Source organism: Apteryx mantelli, chromosome 19 (genome assembly GCF_036417845.1).
Source record: "Apteryx mantelli isolate bAptMan1 chromosome 19, bAptMan1.hap1, whole genome shotgun sequence".
Lineage (NCBI taxonomy): Eukaryota > Metazoa > Chordata > Aves > Apterygiformes > Apterygidae > Apteryx > Apteryx mantelli.
In genome coordinates this window covers 6,586,636-6,604,440 of record NC_089996.1, presented here as the reverse complement: position 1 = coordinate 6,604,440, position 17,805 = coordinate 6,586,636, and the positions used below count along the sequence as shown (strand labels likewise).

The following is a 17,805-nucleotide window of genomic DNA, read 5'->3' as shown; positions in this document are numbered from 1 at the left end:
GTTGTTTGATACTTAAAATGGAGAGGAAAAAAAAAATGCAGGAAGCAGACAGAAAAGGTGTGTGTCAAAATGCTCCATGGAATAAGAAGAAATTCCTGTAGTTTTCTCTGTTATTTGAAACTGTTTTCAGTAAAATCAAAGTAAATGTCAAGTGGGATCATACATGGATACGCTCTTAGCCTTTCCATTGTAGTCTCAAAGTCTTTCTGATCATTCCTAAAGGAGGATTAAATACACAACAATATTATCCTCTTGAACTTGGTGCTGAACTCGTGCCGTCTCAGGGGTATTCAAGGCTCCTATGGCAGTATTGCATCAAGCGTTGGAATATGTCAGAACCCGTGCTGACTGGCTCAGGCGTGGAGGCAGGCTGTGGGGATTTCTGAGCAAAAGCTTCTAGATGTAAGAAAAGGTTTCTGTGATTTACTCAAGAACTGAAAGGAGAGATGCTAGTCTGTGGAGATGCTGAGTGTCAGTTGCTTCTTGGATCAGAGAAGAGGTAGTTAGCACCTTCCAGGATTTAGCTGTGCTTGAAGGTGCATAAAAACATTACTGAGTTTTCCCCCCTGCAGGTCTGCTTGTGTTGTAATCCTTTGTGAGTCAGTGTGTCATAATTAAATGGACAAGTCCACCTGTCTTTCTCTGAAAGCATCAGACCACCAGATGTCTCAGGTGGTTCTCTTTTCTCTTTCCACCTGTGGGAGTCTGACTGGGCTCTGTCTCCCCATCCCTGGCTGTTGTAGAGAGAGGCAGCCCTTGTCTGATACCAATCTGTGAACTGAGCCTTAGTTTGAGAACATCAGTCTTGGGAGAAGCCCACTTTTGTTGGTGGTTGCATGTGACACATGGAGTGATTAACCTGTGTGTTACGTAGTGATCTGGAAGAAACTCTGATGACCTGTTGAGCTCACACCAGACAGATGGCAATGTTGAGAACCCACTGAAGCAGTTCTAATGCTTTCTACCTGTCAGCTTTATAAACTTAATCAGGTGTGAACAAGACAAAACTAAATTATTCTTTTGCTTCTGGAGGAACCCCTTAAGTCAAGATGGGGGGTTTATGGAAGGTCTGGGCCATTGAGCTGCTTACTGTGAGTCTTGGGCAGAAATAGAGGCCTTTGTCCTCCCAGGAGGAGAATTCAGGACTTTTCATTGGCACATAATTGATTTCTAGTAGCAAACTTTCATCCTTAGGAAATATGGAGTTTCACAGCAGCCTTCAAGAAAATTCCACAGTGTGCTGTGAATAGGATGAGTTAGAGTGATGTCTAAAGACCTTTTATCTTTATGTGTAGGGCGGTAGGGCTAGGACGTCATGTAATGTTTTGGATGTTTGCCTTCTGTGGTGTTGTCCTGTAGACATGGGAGAAGTGGGAAATTAGCCAATGGGGAAGCAGGACTCATTAAGGTATATCTGTTTTCTAAATAAAGTAGAAATAAATGGAAGTATCAGGAGGGACACAGGTACAGAGCAAGAGGCTTGTGACAGCAATGCCCTGGACATGCATGAAAACATGATCCTATCAAGAGGTTCAGAGCATGCTTTTTGAATATGACTGTGCCTGTGATGTGCATATGGTGATGTCCATGCTGTTTGTCCTGTCATGGTCACTTTATTGATACAATTCCTTTTGCAGGTACAGCGTCATCTTTCCAAACTCTTTGACAACTTGGCCAAGATGAAATTCCAGCTGGACTCTGAGCAAAAACCAACCAAAATTGGCTTGGGAATGTACAGCAAAGAAGAAGAATATGTCAACTTTAGTGAGCCCTGTGACTGTAACGGGCAGGTGAGATGGAAGACCCTGACCTTGTCCATCAGTATTATCTAGTGGAGTCTGCTCTCCTGCCCTTTGCCTGGGCCTGTCTGACCAAGACACTGTAGAGCTTCTGCATTACTCTTCGTTAATGTGTGAGAAAGGCCAGAACAGGTGGTATGTAATTTAACCCATCCTTGCACCATAGTCTTTGCTCCCACTGTGGATTGGTCCTCACTAAAGTGAGGCATAGGTCTCCCAATCCACAGTGGGAGCGAGGGCTGTGGCCTCCTCCCCCCTCCCTTTTTTTTTTTTTTTATTAAGTTTTCTAATGGGTTCCAAAGTTGGTCTTATAGCTCGTACAGATATTCTGAATGGGGTGGAGGGATACAGGTAGAAAACAGACTGAACTATTCCATAGTACCTCTGCATAGGCATCTTTTGCAAAAGAATGTTTTTTTCTTGTTTTCAAATCCTCCTCCTTTCTTAGGAAGAGTCAAACTATGAAAGGCAAGAATCAAACCGCTACTCAACTTATGTGTCCCTGTAGTCGCACCTTTCTCCATGGAATATATAGGAAGCTAAAATACAGAGTATCAGCCACTGAGCTGCATAGTGATGGAACTTGCTGCTTTTAAACTATCTTCTCAGTGAGAATTTTGCCTGTGAAGTATCAATTTCAGCAGGAATCTCTTGTTCCCAAATTTGGCACCAGCTTTTGCCTGCTGCTGGCAGATTGTGCCCAAGTCCCATGTGTGATTCTTCTTACGGCCTGGAGGTGGAATACATTGAAGCAAATTACTCATCAGTGAAGTTCATTTTGGTTTCCGGTATAGCTGGAGTTCAAGCAAAGCCTACCTTGCATTGCTGGTGTCTGTAAGAGCCTGTGAATGAATGCTAATCCTGAAATACCAGAATCAGCTAAATCCACTGTGCCTAAAGTCTCTGAGTCATGTTTAACATGAATGTTAAGATGCTTGTCCCGTCCTATATCTCCACTTATTATCAAAGGTGCTTAAGAAGAGCAAATGTATTACTGTGTTTTAATATCTTCTTCAGGTTGAGATCTGGCTGAATCATGTACTAGATAGCATGAGGGCTACTGTGAGAGACGAGATGACAGAAGCAGTCACTGCTTATGAGGAGAAGCCCAGGGAACAGTGGCTCTTTGACTATCCTGCCCAGGTATCTGTGTCTGTCCTGCTTGTCTTCTCTTTGACTGGCATGCTGGAAAAGGCAGCTCATGGCTTCTCCTTCCATCCTGCCTTTGTCTTCTTTTAGTAACAGCCTCTAGCTGTTGATGGGGAAGATTCTGGCCTCCACTGTGCTATCTGTGAGGGAGGAAGGAATGATTTGTCCTTGATGTTGGGAATCCCATGAATGGAGTTTCCAAGCTGAGGCCCGTGGTCTGCTTGGGGCTCTAGGGAGGATACACTGTTGGTTGGGTGACAGAGCTCATGAAGTTGGGCAGTGCCTTTTGTGCCCTGGTGAGTCATGGAGTAGTTTATACACCCAGGGTAGTAGAGAGGGACGTAACAGGGAAAAAGAAGTGGTGAGGGCTAATGAGAGAAAAGAGCCCCTCAGATTCACTTTTGACAGTCTCGTGGTCATTGCCTGTCCTGCTCTGCCTCCTCTGCCACATCTGGCAAGTAAAAGATGCTAATTTACTAATAAGTAGCTGCTAAATATGGTTGTATCACTGATGTGATGTTTGAAACGAGTGTCACAGGGCAGGTCCCTGTTGTCATGTCTGCTGTGACTACTGTATCAAAAATACTTCATTTCTTGTCCTGGATGCTTGTTTTTTGATATCCCTGTGGATCAGGCACTCTTAAACATAAGGTAACCGTGGTGTTTTCCATGTTACTGAGCAAGCCCTTTCCCCTAGGTGGCTCTATCCTGCACCCAGATTTGGTGGTCAACTGAGGTTGGGATTGCCTTCGCCAGAGTGGAGGAAGGCTATGAGAATGCGATGAAGGAATATCACAAGAAGCAAGTGGCCCAGCTGAATACCCTCGTTACCATGTTGATTGGACAGCTCTCCAAGGGTGACAGGCAGAAAATCATGACCATATGCACCATTGACGTGCACGCTCGGGATGTGGTGGCGAAGATGATAGCTCAGAAGGTTTGTGTTCATAGCTCAGCACTGTCCTGTGTTGGACAGGAGAGTTAACGGGGTGGTAGGGCAACCAAGGCTTGTCCACTGCCAGATACATTCAGATCTCTGCCTAACCTCAGTGGGAGATGTATGACTGATTTAACTAATCCAAAGTTGTGAGGAGGCAAAAAAGTACCTGCTACGCCTGCAGTACTGCTGAGCGTCATGGCCCTGCAACACTGAGGGGCCTGTTGTACTTGTCGTAGGTTCACACTGGGAGTGAAAGTGTGGCCTTGTGCCATGTTGCCAAATCATCTGTTGGTGGGTCATGGAATCATGCTGGAAGCTGCTGGATGCGGTCTCAGTTAAGGATTTAGAAAGTAAGAAAAAGCATTTATGCTTTCCTTTTTGGAGACTCCTTGGCTCACTGTGTGGGCTCTTTGGGCAACAGCAAGGTACTCCCTTGTCCTGCACAGCTTTCTGGCCGAGTGTCAAGCCCCGCAGATTGATGAGAAGGTGCCCTGACTGCACTGGGTTATGACTCTTCTCTTATCTCCCCTGTATCCTTTTGGAGGTGGCCAGGCTGCAATCAAGGTTTCTGGCTTCAGGGTTTCAGCTGGGACAGGCAATGGGTTGGCCCAGTTTGTGGTGAAACAGTCCTTCTTCCAGGCCTTGCCTGCTGGTTGCAGGGAGAGCGCTGGCTATGGCTGTCCTTGTCCTCCTGTCCAAAGCCTATTTTCCGGTGCTGACTGTGGCTCCTTCCCTCAGAATAGTTGTCTAGACACCTCTGCTCCTTCTCCCATTCCATTTGTTTTATAAGAGCTTCTTCCCAACTTGCTGCTTCTTATGTTTCTTTTCTCTTCACATGTTTTTTTTGCGATGCTCTTTCTTGTGGATATCCAGACTAATTATCCTATTCCTCTCCCAACAAGATGGTCACTACTTTGATTCCTCTCCTCTACTAGTGGGAGACTGGGACTCTGCAAGGTGATATTTCTCACCACATCTGTCTTCACTGGATTGAGCCCAGTCCATCCCTGATGTAAATTCATTACAGTCACCATTTTTGGCACCTGAGTTGTGCTTACCCAGCATCCTTGGCCTTCCCATGACGCTGCTCTGTGGGTACATTTCAGGTGGACAACGCTCAGGCGTTCATTTGGCTGTCACAGCTCCGGCACAGATGGGCAGATGAAGAGCGACACTGTTTTGCCAATATCTGCGATGCCCAGTTCCTGTACTCCTATGAATATCTTGGCAACACCCCTCGGCTTGTCATCACTCCATTGACTGACAGGTAGGTCCCGGGAAAACACTGGGATATCTGGGCTATCATGGAGTCGGAAACAGTTGCCAACCACAGACAGGTTTGATCTGGATACCTGCATCCATCCTGTTCTTCTCCATGTCCCAGCAATCCTGTGTCAGAGCTCTAACTCTCCTATTTTGTGATTTCGTTGTGGTACCCTCTGAGACTATCTTTGCCTCAGCTCCTAGGGTGGGATTCAGCTCACTGATTAAGACATTCACTTGTGTGCCTCTGCCTGTGCAGAGGTGCTGATATCTCCATACAGTCAGTGAGTCTAGAGACCTGTTCATCACATCTTGAACTAGATACGTACGGTTTGATTCAGTTATCTAAATGTGGACATCTAGGGCCACTTGAGAATTTCTGCCATGTCCCACCTGGCTTCCAGCTCCCACTCCAAAAGTGTACAAGTCTTCTCTGAACCCCATGTCATGTCACACAGGGTGGGCAGATATCTCAGTGACAAGGGGCATCTCAGATGGCTCCAGTCCCCACTGTTAGTCAGCTGACCCAAGCCCCCATGCAGGGTCAGGTTTTGTTGGCTGTATTGACTACATCTCTGTGGCTTGCACAGGGAGCACAGACACTCACATATGGGCACCTCCCTGTTTGTCATCAGTTCTAGAGCCTGAGGAGCTTTGGGGCTTGCTGTGGCATTGCGTGGGATCATTCCAAAGCCATCCGAGCAGATTTCTGCAAGGTGATGGAAAATGGGATGCTTTGGGTTGAGAGCTTTGGGCAGCAAGAGGAAGGTCCTTTTGTCTCAGAAAAGCCAATCTGTTCTCATGCTATCTGAGATCTGGGACATGCCTAATATCAGTCAGCAGAATGAGGTTTCACGGAAAGCTCAACCCCTGACATGAAGGGATTGAGCAGACCCTGATGGAAAATGAGTGCCTCCGGGAAAAAAACACAGACAGGCCAAGGTGGTAATTAATGACCAGGAGGACTTTCAGCTTGTACATGCACTCTACTCCCATATTGCTTTGCGGAAAGGGGGTGCATTACCTCAGTCCCATTGCTCTGGATCCATCAGTGACCTGTTGGACCAATTCTCAGTCTCTTTCCTGTTTTTCTTTACTTTTTGCTGTGGAAGATGTTACATTACCCTGACCCAGTCACTACACCTGACCATGAGCGGAGCTCCTGCAGGCCCTGCAGGCACCGGCAAGACAGAGACTACTAAAGATTTGGGGCGAGCCCTGGGCATCATGGTGTATGTGTTTAACTGCTCCGAGCAGATGGACTATAAGGTAGTGCTTCCTTTCCTTTTTGGGAGCTGTACGGGGCTCTTTGGGAGGCAGAGGCCCAAACTGTGCTCTCTCAGGAGTCGAGTGCCTTATTACACCCTTTTCCTGCCTTTTGGAGCTAACTTTTCCTGTGAAATGCTTCAAAAATTTTGGCCTGTTTGGTTAAGAATGGGGCTGCACTGGTGCTTTTGGCACTGTCATTCCTTCCCACCGTGCTCGCAGGCTGATGTGCCTTGGCATGGGGAGAGACCTGTCCTGTGTTTTTTGAGATCCTTTGCCAGAAGAAAGCCAAAGCCTGCTGAACCTCCAGTCACTGCATAACCCTAAATTGTCAGATTGTGTCTTGCTCCCTGAATGTCTGGCATGGTATAGTGGTTCTGGTAGCTTCAGATCATATTTTATTCAGCTTATGGGCTCTCCCAGGCAGCAGGACTGTCAGTAATTCAACACAGGTGACCTTTAAATGAAACTTGTGCACAGATATATTGAGAAAGTGCAATTAGCAAATCAAGTGGCAAACTGTGCAGAGCTATAAATATTATAATTGAGTTGTGCCTGCTGTTTCCATGCACTTTTCTAAATACCCACAATAGACTGTAAATTGCTATAAATAAACAGACTGGGAAATAAAATCCTTTTTTTTTTTCTGGAGTTGATTCCATTGGTAATGTCATGTTTGTAATTTTTCGTTGCAGTCTTGTGGGAATATTTACAAAGGCCTTTCCCAGACGGGAGCCTGGGGCTGTTTTGATGAATTTAACAGAATTTCAGTTGAGGTGCTTTCTGTGGTGGCTGTACAGGTAAGTGAGGAAACACTCATAAATAAATACAAACAAGGCAGAGCCATGTTCTTCTCACTGAAGTGAGGGTAAATATGGAAAGTGCATGTTGCTGGTTTCGTAGTTTAGTGTGTAGACAGGTGAGGGATTATATCCCCAAATTAATTAATCACATGAATATCAGGGCACTGACAAAACATGGCAGTCATCTGCTGCGAACATTATTGTCACTTCTTTTGTCCCCCCAGTTAAAGCGTTTGTGTTGGGGCAGTTCTTTATAGGGCTTTTTCCCGGATCTATATACACCATGGCTCTGTGCATTTTCTTCTCTGAGGAGGAGAATTTGTATTATTAACATGCTGCGAGATAATTACAGCACACCATTTGAGGGAGGAGAACTGCCTTTACTTATGGCTGCTCAGTCAGTCTCCTGCCACCTAGGGTGGGATGGGAATAATTTTCAAGGAGGGGGTGGGAAGAAAGCAGAGGGAATGGTGGTTTATGGGGCTGATCCAAAGCCTTCTGGACTTTTTAGGTTACTGTTGGATCCAGTCAGGCACAGTTTGTGTACTGTATGTGACAAATAAGAATAAATTCAAAATAAACTTTCTTAACACTTACATGTCATCGAGACTATATTCTTTTTTCTTTCTTTTTGTTTGCATATGGTTGTAGATTTAATTTCAGTGTTTGTAATGAGAGCTCTGTGGAATGGCTGTAGAGGGGACATTACTAGCTGAGTGGAATGCTTTCTCAAAGGTTAGCGTTCAACCCCACGATTGCAGTGCAGTGCTCTGAAAAGCCTGTGACCACCAGGTGACACTCAATAACTGGAACCTCCGGCAGAACTGCGGCCCTTATTTATGTGCTTACCTAGGATACACCGATAGCATGGAATTAAACGTAGGAAAGAGCTATTTGAGCTGTGCCCTGCCAATGCGTAGGTGTTTTCCCTATAGGATGATTTCTGGTCTCCTGCTTAATCTAAGTGCTCAGTGCATTTTATTGATGAGTTTCATGTACAGCGCGTCAGTAATCCTGGGAGAGGAACTAGAAAGGAGACTGTTCTCCCCATCATGCTAGAGAGTCCTGCTCGCTTGTGCTTATATACATTCTGTCACTTTGCCTCCTCCTTTCCCTCCTCCTGCTGACCTATGAGTAAATCTGGAATTATTTTATGCAGGGGGAAGGATTTCACTAGGAGAGGCTCTTGGCAATCTTCTCATGAATCCCCAGTGGGCAGTGAAGGAGCACTCTGTTAGGGTAACTGCTGCAGGTGTGAATCCCCTCTGGCAGGGCCTGAAATCTGGGCAAGCATTATAACTTCTTGGCAGCAGGGTGAAAGCAGTCCTGCTGCCTCTCCTGGCCCTTGCTTAGAGAGCTGTGGCTGGATGTTGTCCAGATTCTAAACCACATTGGCCTCCTCTGAAAACTCCAAGCGTGCCCACGTGCAAGGCAGACTGGGAATCTCATAGCTTCCAGTTACTCCTGGAGTTTGGGCGTAAGGTGGGTGCTCAGCTGCGTTGTCCAGACTGATTCCGCTCTGACACGGCCAGAACTGAAAATTTTGAGCCTTGGGGAGCTTCAGTATAGAAAACAGATGCCTGAGGATCTGAAGTTCTTCTGGACCCAAGTGTCAAAGTGCAGGGTTTTAGGATCCCAATGTCTGATTTAGGTGCTAAATTCTTCCTACACCCCCTTTTGGGCTCAGGATTATAGAAAGTAAGATCTAGAACCAAGAAGTTCCTATATTCTTGCAGATCTTACAGTCAAAGATGTTGTTCTGAACCTCTCCATGGACTCCTTGCTCTTCTCATCTTCCTTTCACTCATAATTGTTACCTTATGTGATGTCCCAAAGAAGCCCCAGGCTGGTACATGAGTTTATATATTGTTCCCTTTCAATTTCTGTTCTGTCAGATTCTAGTTTAAAATTGTCATTGAAAAAAGTCTTTGAGGATCTTAAAATAAAAGGGGAAGCTGAACAAAAGAAGCCCAAATATGACTCAACTGTTAATGATTCTCTTGCTCCTGGCTGGAGTGCTGCATCTGAATAAAGCAGCACGACTGTCATTCCTTCATCATGTCTCCTGGCTGCTATTAAGAATGTAACCATGGCGATGTTTAATTGGCCGTCTTAGTCATGCAGCTAATGTCGATATGCTTTCTTACAGAAGGAATTTGATTAATTGCTTACCTTTAAGATAGCAAAGAGTGGTAAGGTTAGAGTGGTGAAAATAGAGACATTTCTCCCTCACTAAAGTGCTGTCTGTGAAGGGATGATTTAGCCCTAATAAACTTGCTCTCTTTAGAAGATGAGAAATGAGAAGAACAAAGCTGCAATCGCACAAATGTAAAAGACAACATAACATTAGTGAGTGAAAGTGGCAGGAGAGTGTCTCACAGCTTCTGCCTTGTGCTTTCAGTTTTAAATAAAACATTTAATATCCCAAAATCTTAAGAAATGGTATCAAGTGGTTAGTTTGCGATTGAGTTGGGAGCAAGTTTATTGGGAAACACTGCTCCTTTTCTGGTCCTAGTGTTTTATTTAAGGAACAGAACAGGCACAGAAGGGTTTTGGGATGCCATGAAGAGCAATAGTGAATCTGTGTGTGGGAAGGCATGAAGAGAATAGGAGGCCCACATTGTGTTGGACTCTTGGGACTGTATTTGGCTGTTGATTGTATTCTGTGGTTTTTTTCATAACTGAACATCAGTACTAAAATACAGACTTGGTTCCTAGGTGAAGAGTGTGCAGGATGCTATACGGGACAAAAAGAAATCCTTCAATTTTCTTGGAGAAGACATTAACTTAGTACCCTCAGTAGGTATTTTCATCACCATGAACCCTGGTTATGCAGGTCGAACTGAGCTACCTGAGAATTTAAAAGCTCTTTTCAGGTGAGTCCAGATCAGGTTTTGTGTCCTGTATAATAGTGGCAGCAGTTGCCTTTTGGGGTATCCAGGCTTGACTTTATTTCCTTGGGAAATTCACTCTCATTGGGGATTCTCAGATAATTTCTGGCTTGCACAAGAAGCTTGAGTCTGGGAATATACAGGTAGGGCAAACTGCAATGATAAACTCGGTTTGTGGACCTGGCTCATAAGAGTAGTCATGGAAGATAAAGCTGCAAATGCACTGCCCTGTCATCTCTGCAAACGAGTTCCTGATTAGGAATAAGCTGAGGCTGTTGCTGCCTTTTGGCTCATCTCTAGGTAGCTAGATATTGTAACAGAACAGCCCTGGTCCTTCAGCCAGGCTGGGCATGCTCATTCATCTTCTACCCTCCCGCTTAGCTGTGAAACAGCAGTCACAGGCCCACATCCTCTGTCCGCTTTGCTGTTGGATTCGTGGTTCCACTTGCTTCATAACTGCGCTTCTGTCTGTGAGCTTGGGCAGCCATTTCACCACTGGTACAATGCCTGGAACAGGAGTAGGTGTGAATACACAGGACACCCATCACCACCTCCCCTTCCCTGCCGGCCACCATGTCAACACTGATCGTGCTGGGAACGACCCAGCCTGTTTTAAGTGCAGTTCGAAGTCTTTGCAGGAGTGAGGAGAGGGGCCCATGTCTGCGCCAGTCTACAAGTTCCTGAGCCAAGCCACTTTTTTTTTTTTTTTTTAATCTTTCTTCGGATATAACACGTATTACTTGCTACTGCCAATCTCCATTTCAGGCCATGCTTGCCAGTATTTGGCCTTCCATCCAGCAGAACAGTGTCACTGCCTGGAAAGGCAATCTTGAGCCATTTTACAAAGGGGAGACTTAAACTATTGTGTTTTCTGAATATTCTGATCTTCCTCTGGCAGTGCTGGCACTGTTTTTTTCAGGTTAACTTAAAGGCAGGCTCATGTTTCAAATCAGAACAAAGCCCAGATAAATCCAATGAAATCTGGGTAGTGAGCTCCTGTGTCTTTTGGGCTGGGTAAAAGGAGTGTAGGCTTTTTATTTTGCATTCATCCTCTGAATTCAAACCCACGCTAGTCCTCGCTAATAAATAATGGCAGCTTATTGTGCCTGTCCCCTGTTTATAAGGCCTGTAGATGAGAAATACTTGTTCTTCAGTATTTTCTCTACTATGTTTTTAGGCCGTGTGCGATGGTTGTGCCAGATTTTGAGCTGATCTGTGAAATTATGTTGGTGGCTGAGGGTTTCATTGAGGCCCGTGCACTAGCGAGGAAGTTCATTACTCTGTACCAGCTGTGCAAAGAGCTCCTGTCCAAACAGGTGAGTCTGCTTCATGGCTGGATAACATGATGAAACATGTTGATCTCCAAACAACCAGTAGCACAATATTCTACCACTTCTGTAGCTAGAACTTCACAACTTCTCTTTAATGACTGCCTTTAGTCTGGCTACTGGGAGAAGTTTTGTGATTGTCAGAGCAATGAAATTTTCAAACTGCTTTTTTGGAGGATCTGCAGGGACAAAAGTGCTTTATCAGCTGCATTAATGTGAGAGATTTTTCAGTGGATTCAAATAGGAAGTATTCAGTGACCCTTTACTTTCCAGTTCTCCTATATCCTATTGAATTTCCTGCCTTTTAAGTGTTTTATGACATCTGTACCTCTCTGAGTTCAGCGTAATGGTTACCTGTGTTGTCATATGCTGGCCAAGTATGGTCACTTTTAATGCAAAGCTCTAATTAGTCAGATTTTTCCTGTAATTATTTGCATAAATCAAAGCTGGATCCTGAAAAGAATTGGTTCAGAATTTCAGATGAAAAGTCTGATCTTAGCTGTGACAGCACAAGGCTGGGTGGGAGATGCCTTGTCACAGAAACTCTATACCTTATCTTTTGTCTCAGGGGTCTTGGTGGAAGCTGTGGTCTCCCACATAACATAGCTTGACACTTGACTGTTTCCTGGAGGTCGTTAATAAAGCAGCAAAATAAAGGATAGCTTGCTGCTCTGAGAGCTCCTCTAATGCCACTCTGTGATCCTTTTTCAGCAATATCCTTACTGGCCTTGCTCAGTGGGCTGCCTGTGGGTTAGCACCCAGTGGTGTAATTTCGGACTCAGACAAAATGTACCTGGTAATCTTGGGATGGACAGAATGGAGAAACCTGAGTGTTAGGAGCCTCATAATGGACTAACAAGCCTTTCACCTTGGTAGCTTGTGCAGATCCAGAGTAGGCTACTAGGGATCTGGCTGGCCTTGCTTTAGCTGCTTTTTGTTTTAGGTGGAACAAACTGCTTAGGTCTCAAGAGTGCAAGTCCTAATTCTGTATTACTGCCATCTCTGAGCTTACATGGTGAAAGGAATCTCACCTGCTAAATTGGAAATCAGATGACTCATGCCTCAAGCTGGTGGAGGTCTCTGGCTATGATGTAATTAATAGATTTGGATGTATTTCCAGTGCTGGCTTGTCTGGCAGTTTGGAGGTTCTGGTTCTTCCCTCTGTGTAGGAGTGGGCCATCTAAGCATAAAGCCACCCCTCCCTTTTCTCCTGTGTAGGATCACTATGACTGGGGCTTACGTGCTATCAAGTCAGTGCTAGTTGTCGCTGGTTCCCTCAAGCGAGATGACCCAGATCGACCCGAAGACCAGGTTCTGATGCGCTCTCTTCGCGACTTCAACATCCCCAAGATTGTGACCGATGACATGCCGGTGTTTATGGGTCTGATTGGGGATCTTTTCCCTGCGTTGGATGTGCCTCGGAAGCGTGACCCGAATTTTGAGTCATTTGTGAAGCAGGCTGTGTTGGACCTCCGGCTGCAGGCTGAAGACAACTTTGTGCTCAAAGTAAGACTAACCAATTTCTGCCCTAGCTATGCCATGATCAAATCATTTGTGTTTTCTCAACCATCTTTGCTGCTACAAAGAGGGCTCTGTACAATAATCCCCTGCAGGCTGCCCTTGATGGAGGACACAGTCTGCTGTGCAGTCATTACCAATACAAGGCAGGCACAGACTCGTGGGATCTGTTCCTGCTTCTAGGGCCTAAGAGATCCTTTGGTGCAGGCTCTGATGCAGTCATAGCTGCCTAAGGCCATCACTGGCTCAGCCCTAAATGAGCCACTGGGTTTACAAAGCGTTTACAAAACTCTTGTGGCTTCACCTTGAAAGCATGGCCCCTGGAGACCAGAGCCTCAGCAGCTGATATCTGTCAGCTATTCAGATGTAAATAGTGCTGGAGGTTTGTCTGCAACCTGAGGGTTTGACCCATCCTGATTAGAGTGGCTAGACCAAACTCTGCAAAATTTGTTTCTCTCTTGGATTCCTCTTTCTAAAGAAGAGGCCCAATGGGAGCTATTTGGTAGATCTGAACTTTAGTTTGGTATTTTTGTCTGAAATTTGGGTGTGTTTTTCTCAGGTGGTGCAGCTAGAGGAGCTGCTGACGGTCCGGCACTCTGTCTTCGTGGTGGGTAATGCAGGCACAGGCAAATCTCAGGTGCTGAAATCCCTGAACAAGACTTACCAGATAATGAAGCGCCGTCCTGTCTGGACAGACCTCAACCCCAAGGCAGTCACCAATGATGAGCTTTTTGGCATTATTAACCCTGCAACAAGGGAATGGAAAGACGGTAAATGTATTTTCACCCCTGAACCTGTAGATGAAGAAGGATCTTTTAGTGAACTTCCTGAGCAGCAACAGGATGGCTGGTTCTTTGGATGCAGGTCTCAAAGTTCAGACATTTGTCTGCTGCTCACAGCCATGTGGGAGTCTGTTGTTAAAAGGGTACACAGGAAGTTTTAGCTGTTTGATCTTCAAATGAGAAATATAGCATAAACCTGCTTTAACTTATTTGCCTTAAGAATAGATATCATGTCTATTAATCCTGACATGTACCAGTTTCTAAATGGGACAGGCAGCACCTCAGAGAGGGCTGGACCAGTGATGGAAGAGAGGTGGCTGCTGAATTCTTCTCTGCCCTATGGTGTGCGCTGAGGGCCCCCAACATACACCATCCCCAGGTTTCAGTTGCTGGTAGCACACACCAGCCCTAAAGCAGTGCTTTCCTCTACCTCAGAACTGCAGATACTGCTGCCCAGTCTTTCTGTAGAATACCACGATTTCCCAGTCTGTTGATCCTGAGCACTCCTGAGGAAAATAAGACGTGTCTAAAATCTGCTGAAAAATCACAAGAAGCTGTAGTGAAAATGTTTGATTGTATCTAATATGGAAAGGCAGTTTTGATCGTGTTTGTGGCTGGTTTGGGAGGTGTGGAGGAGGTATGGGAAGACATTGCCATAAATCATCCTCAGCCAGAATCTCTCTAGGAGATGAACTGCCTACCCACCTCCCCTGTCCCCAGCCGCGGACCCTTCCTGACCGCTCGCTCTGCTCCAGTACCAGGGTTAATTTCATTTTAATTGTAGTTAGAGATCCTAAATCAAAAGTGACAGAGAGAAAGTGGTGGAATATAGCTTGAACTCTCTACACTGACTGCAGGAGTGACTGCAGATCAAGGACCTCTGGTATTACTTATCAGTAGGGGGGACATTTTAAAGGTGGCTGTCCAATGCTTTTCTAGCCTATGACATTTCAAATGAGTTTAGGGGCCTCTACCCTGAAGTTTTAAAGCAAATATTTTCTGCATTAACCATTCCTGAAAATTTTGCTTATTTTTGTCAAATATCAGCAAGGAGACTTTCCCCACGGTCCAGCAAAAGGTGATGCATTCCCTCACATATTAACCTTACGTACTGGCTTTTCTTCTTCCTGTTTTCATCCTATCACTACTTTCATCGTCAGGAGTTGAAAAGGTTATGCGTGTTAGATGGTAAAAGGTCCAAGAGAATCCTAAAAGTGTTCTTCATAGAACCAAACTCTTCTTTAAATCCCCAACCCAGCTTTATGGTGTGGACACAAAAATTTAGAAGAGCAGCACTTCTCTCCACTGCTGTCATGGTGCTTGTGAGGGGAGCGCTGGTGATCTGAGACAGTGACTATTTCTGATAGTAATGATCCTGAAGTAGTTTCAGAGACTGTTGACAAGTCGTGTGTCCAACATGGGAGCAACTCAGTTGAAGCAATCAGGGAAGTAATGTTTTTTTGACTTGACCTCCGGATCAGATACCTGTTGCATTTGCTCTGCACAAACTTTGTCTTCAGTCGTATAATGCCACTAGCCATTCCTGATATAGATCACACAAGAATAGCTTGTCCTGGAGGGATGGAAAAAAAAAAAAAGTACTTGTCACAATTCACCAGAAGACTTTTTTTTTTTTTTATGTTTGCCTGATGTTTTTTCATGAAAATGAAAGTCTCCCTAGGTATTTTCACATGTAGAGGAGAGTGATAGTTTTGTGGAGTTTTCATTTGCTCTGCAGTACTGCTGCTCTATTCCCAGCCTTCTTGCTCTTCTTAACATTCATTATTTACTCCCCTCGAGACACTGTATCCTCTCTGTCTCCTTGATTTTACTGACGTTTTGTTCTGTCATTCAATGTCATTCTGTGCTTGTTCTCCCTTCAATCTCACTAAAGCCATGACCCAGAGTTTAATGCATCTTGATTTCCCTGAAATACTTTGAGCCACAAAAACAGTTCTAAGAAATTCCAAGGCATATTCAGATGGGTTTCTTTGCATTGTGTAATTCATGCCCTCTTTTGCCTCTGAGTATCTACTCTTCACTTTTCTTATCCTTCGTGAATCTCAGGGGGAAGGAAGCTTGTGTGTAGGTCTGCAGTCATTTTCAGTGGTGCTAACTAATAATGTAATTTTTCTTCACAGGAGACAAGATCCATATCATGGTATAGTAACATTTATTAAAACACGTACAGATGCGGAGTTCTGAATGCTTAAGAGGAAAGCATTGAATAGGATAATTTTTAATAAGTTGTTAGAGAAAAATGGTAGATCAGGAGGCAAATTCAGTGTTCATCAAGATATTCATATTATTGTCCTAGGACTGTTTTCATCAATCATGCGAGAGCTGGCCAACATAACACATGATGGTCCCAAGTGGATGGTACTAGATGGAGATATTGATCCAATGTGGATTGAGTCTCTTAATACTGTGATGGATGATAATAAGGTAATGCATAAAGTTAAAGAAGCAGGTATTCCTTGATTGCATGACAAGATTCAGTCTCAGAGAAATACACCTGCTGAAATAATACCTCTTGGAATAATACAGTTGTGATGGTGTTTTTTTAGAGAGAGAGAGAGATGCACACATACACACGTATATATACATATATGTGTGTGTATAAAAAAATATAATGAAAACGGTGCATGAGGAAAATAGCCCAAAGCCTATGTTTTCATGGGAATTTCCCTTTACTGGAGAGCTAGAATCATGAGTAACTACAGATATCCTGATTATAATTTCAAGTCCTTTAAAATGGAGAAAAGAATCATATTCCTGCACCTTTTCTCTTGCATAAGGGAGTGCTATTCATTTTGGGTCATGGAAGAGAGGGGTCTTTCTTTTATGTTAGAAATCAGCTGCTTTGCTTTGAGGCACTGGGCTGACAACAACAAAGGTTTCTAGTACTAAGGACTGAGCGCATTTCATTCCCATTCCTGGGGAAGGTATTAACCCCAGGTTTACACTGCCACTATCTGTCTGCCACATGCAGGTGCTGACCCTGGCAAGCAATGAGAGGATCCCTCTGAACCCGACAATGCGGCTGGTCTTTGAGATCAGCCACCTGCGCACAGCCACTCCAGCGACCGTGTCCAGAGCAGGTGGGTCCTGATATAAGCAGGAAGAGTTCATGCTTTCCCTGAAGGAAATGACTGGCCCAAGCTTTACTGTGGGATTTTGCATAGACCAAGCGGGGTTTAGTGCCATTAACTACTGTCTTTCATTGGCCAATTTGATCCCTGTTGAAAGTTCTCCACCTGGGATCATAGCTGCCTTTGGTGGGCAGGGTAAGTTCCTGAAGCATGTGGGCAAACTCAGGATCTTGACCCCAAATCCAAATGCGGAGCCGTCACCGGGGAGATTTACCCAGGATTTCTGCCTGTTGATGGGCAATGACAGCTTCAGCAGTGCCAAGAGAGTGCTTCTGCTGTGCAACACCCTGTACCAACTTGATAAGGAGAGGGGCAGTCCGTATGCCAAATAGCTCTTGATCTTCTGGAGAAGTGCATGAAGTATGGGAGAAGGGAATGAAGGAGTCTCCTAGTTTTGCACATGGGGAAACGAGTCCCAGAGCAATAACATGACTCAGGCAAGACCATGTTCTTAATTTGGGGCTGCATCAGGAAAAGTGTCCAAGTTTCCCGAGTTAAGTCTCTTTGCTGTTATGCTGTTCCTCCTCAGTTTTTGTGCGGGAGGGCTGTAAAGTGAATTGCCTGTATACTAGACATCTGCTAATCCTTCCTTGTGATGGCATCCCTCCAAAGCCATGTGCCTGGCTGTGTGAGTGCAGGGGATACAGGGAGTTGAGGAACCCACATGCATACCACCAGCCAAGAACAGAGCTGTACAGCCCCTTAGCCCCTCTCTGCTGCCAGCTCTCATCTCTGCATTTTTGGGGAAGCTTTTAGCTCTGGTTAAAGGGGCCAAGACTTTCTGTGCACATGAACACCACTTAACATCTGGAGAGTCCTGCTGGATCCATGCCCTAGAGCACAAGAGCCATGGCATGCAGATTCCTGAGTTGGGACACAGCTCAAATCCCACATAGATCTTGACAGAGGTGCCC

The 17,805-nt window shown here is 45.0% G+C and overlaps 1 protein-coding gene across 1 annotated transcript in view; it reads left to right on the top strand.

Annotated features, from left to right (window-relative positions):
- The window catches only part of DNAH9 (dynein axonemal heavy chain 9), a 207,981-nt gene that overhangs the window by 33,241 nt on the left and 156,935 nt on the right, over nt 1-17,805 (top strand). The window contains exons 20-31 of the mRNA XM_067308503.1: nt 1,638-1,790; nt 2,817-2,942; nt 3,646-3,885; nt 4,995-5,155; nt 6,264-6,420; nt 7,113-7,217; nt 9,939-10,096; nt 11,289-11,427; nt 12,658-12,945; nt 13,517-13,727; nt 16,057-16,184; nt 16,732-16,840. Coding sequence (XP_067164604.1) covers nt 1,638-1,790; nt 2,817-2,942; nt 3,646-3,885; nt 4,995-5,155; nt 6,264-6,420; nt 7,113-7,217; nt 9,939-10,096; nt 11,289-11,427; nt 12,658-12,945; nt 13,517-13,727; nt 16,057-16,184; nt 16,732-16,840 — 1,975 coding nt within the window. The remainder of the gene's footprint in view (nt 1-1,637; nt 1,791-2,816; nt 2,943-3,645; nt 3,886-4,994; nt 5,156-6,263; nt 6,421-7,112; nt 7,218-9,938; nt 10,097-11,288; nt 11,428-12,657; nt 12,946-13,516; nt 13,728-16,056; nt 16,185-16,731; nt 16,841-17,805) is intronic.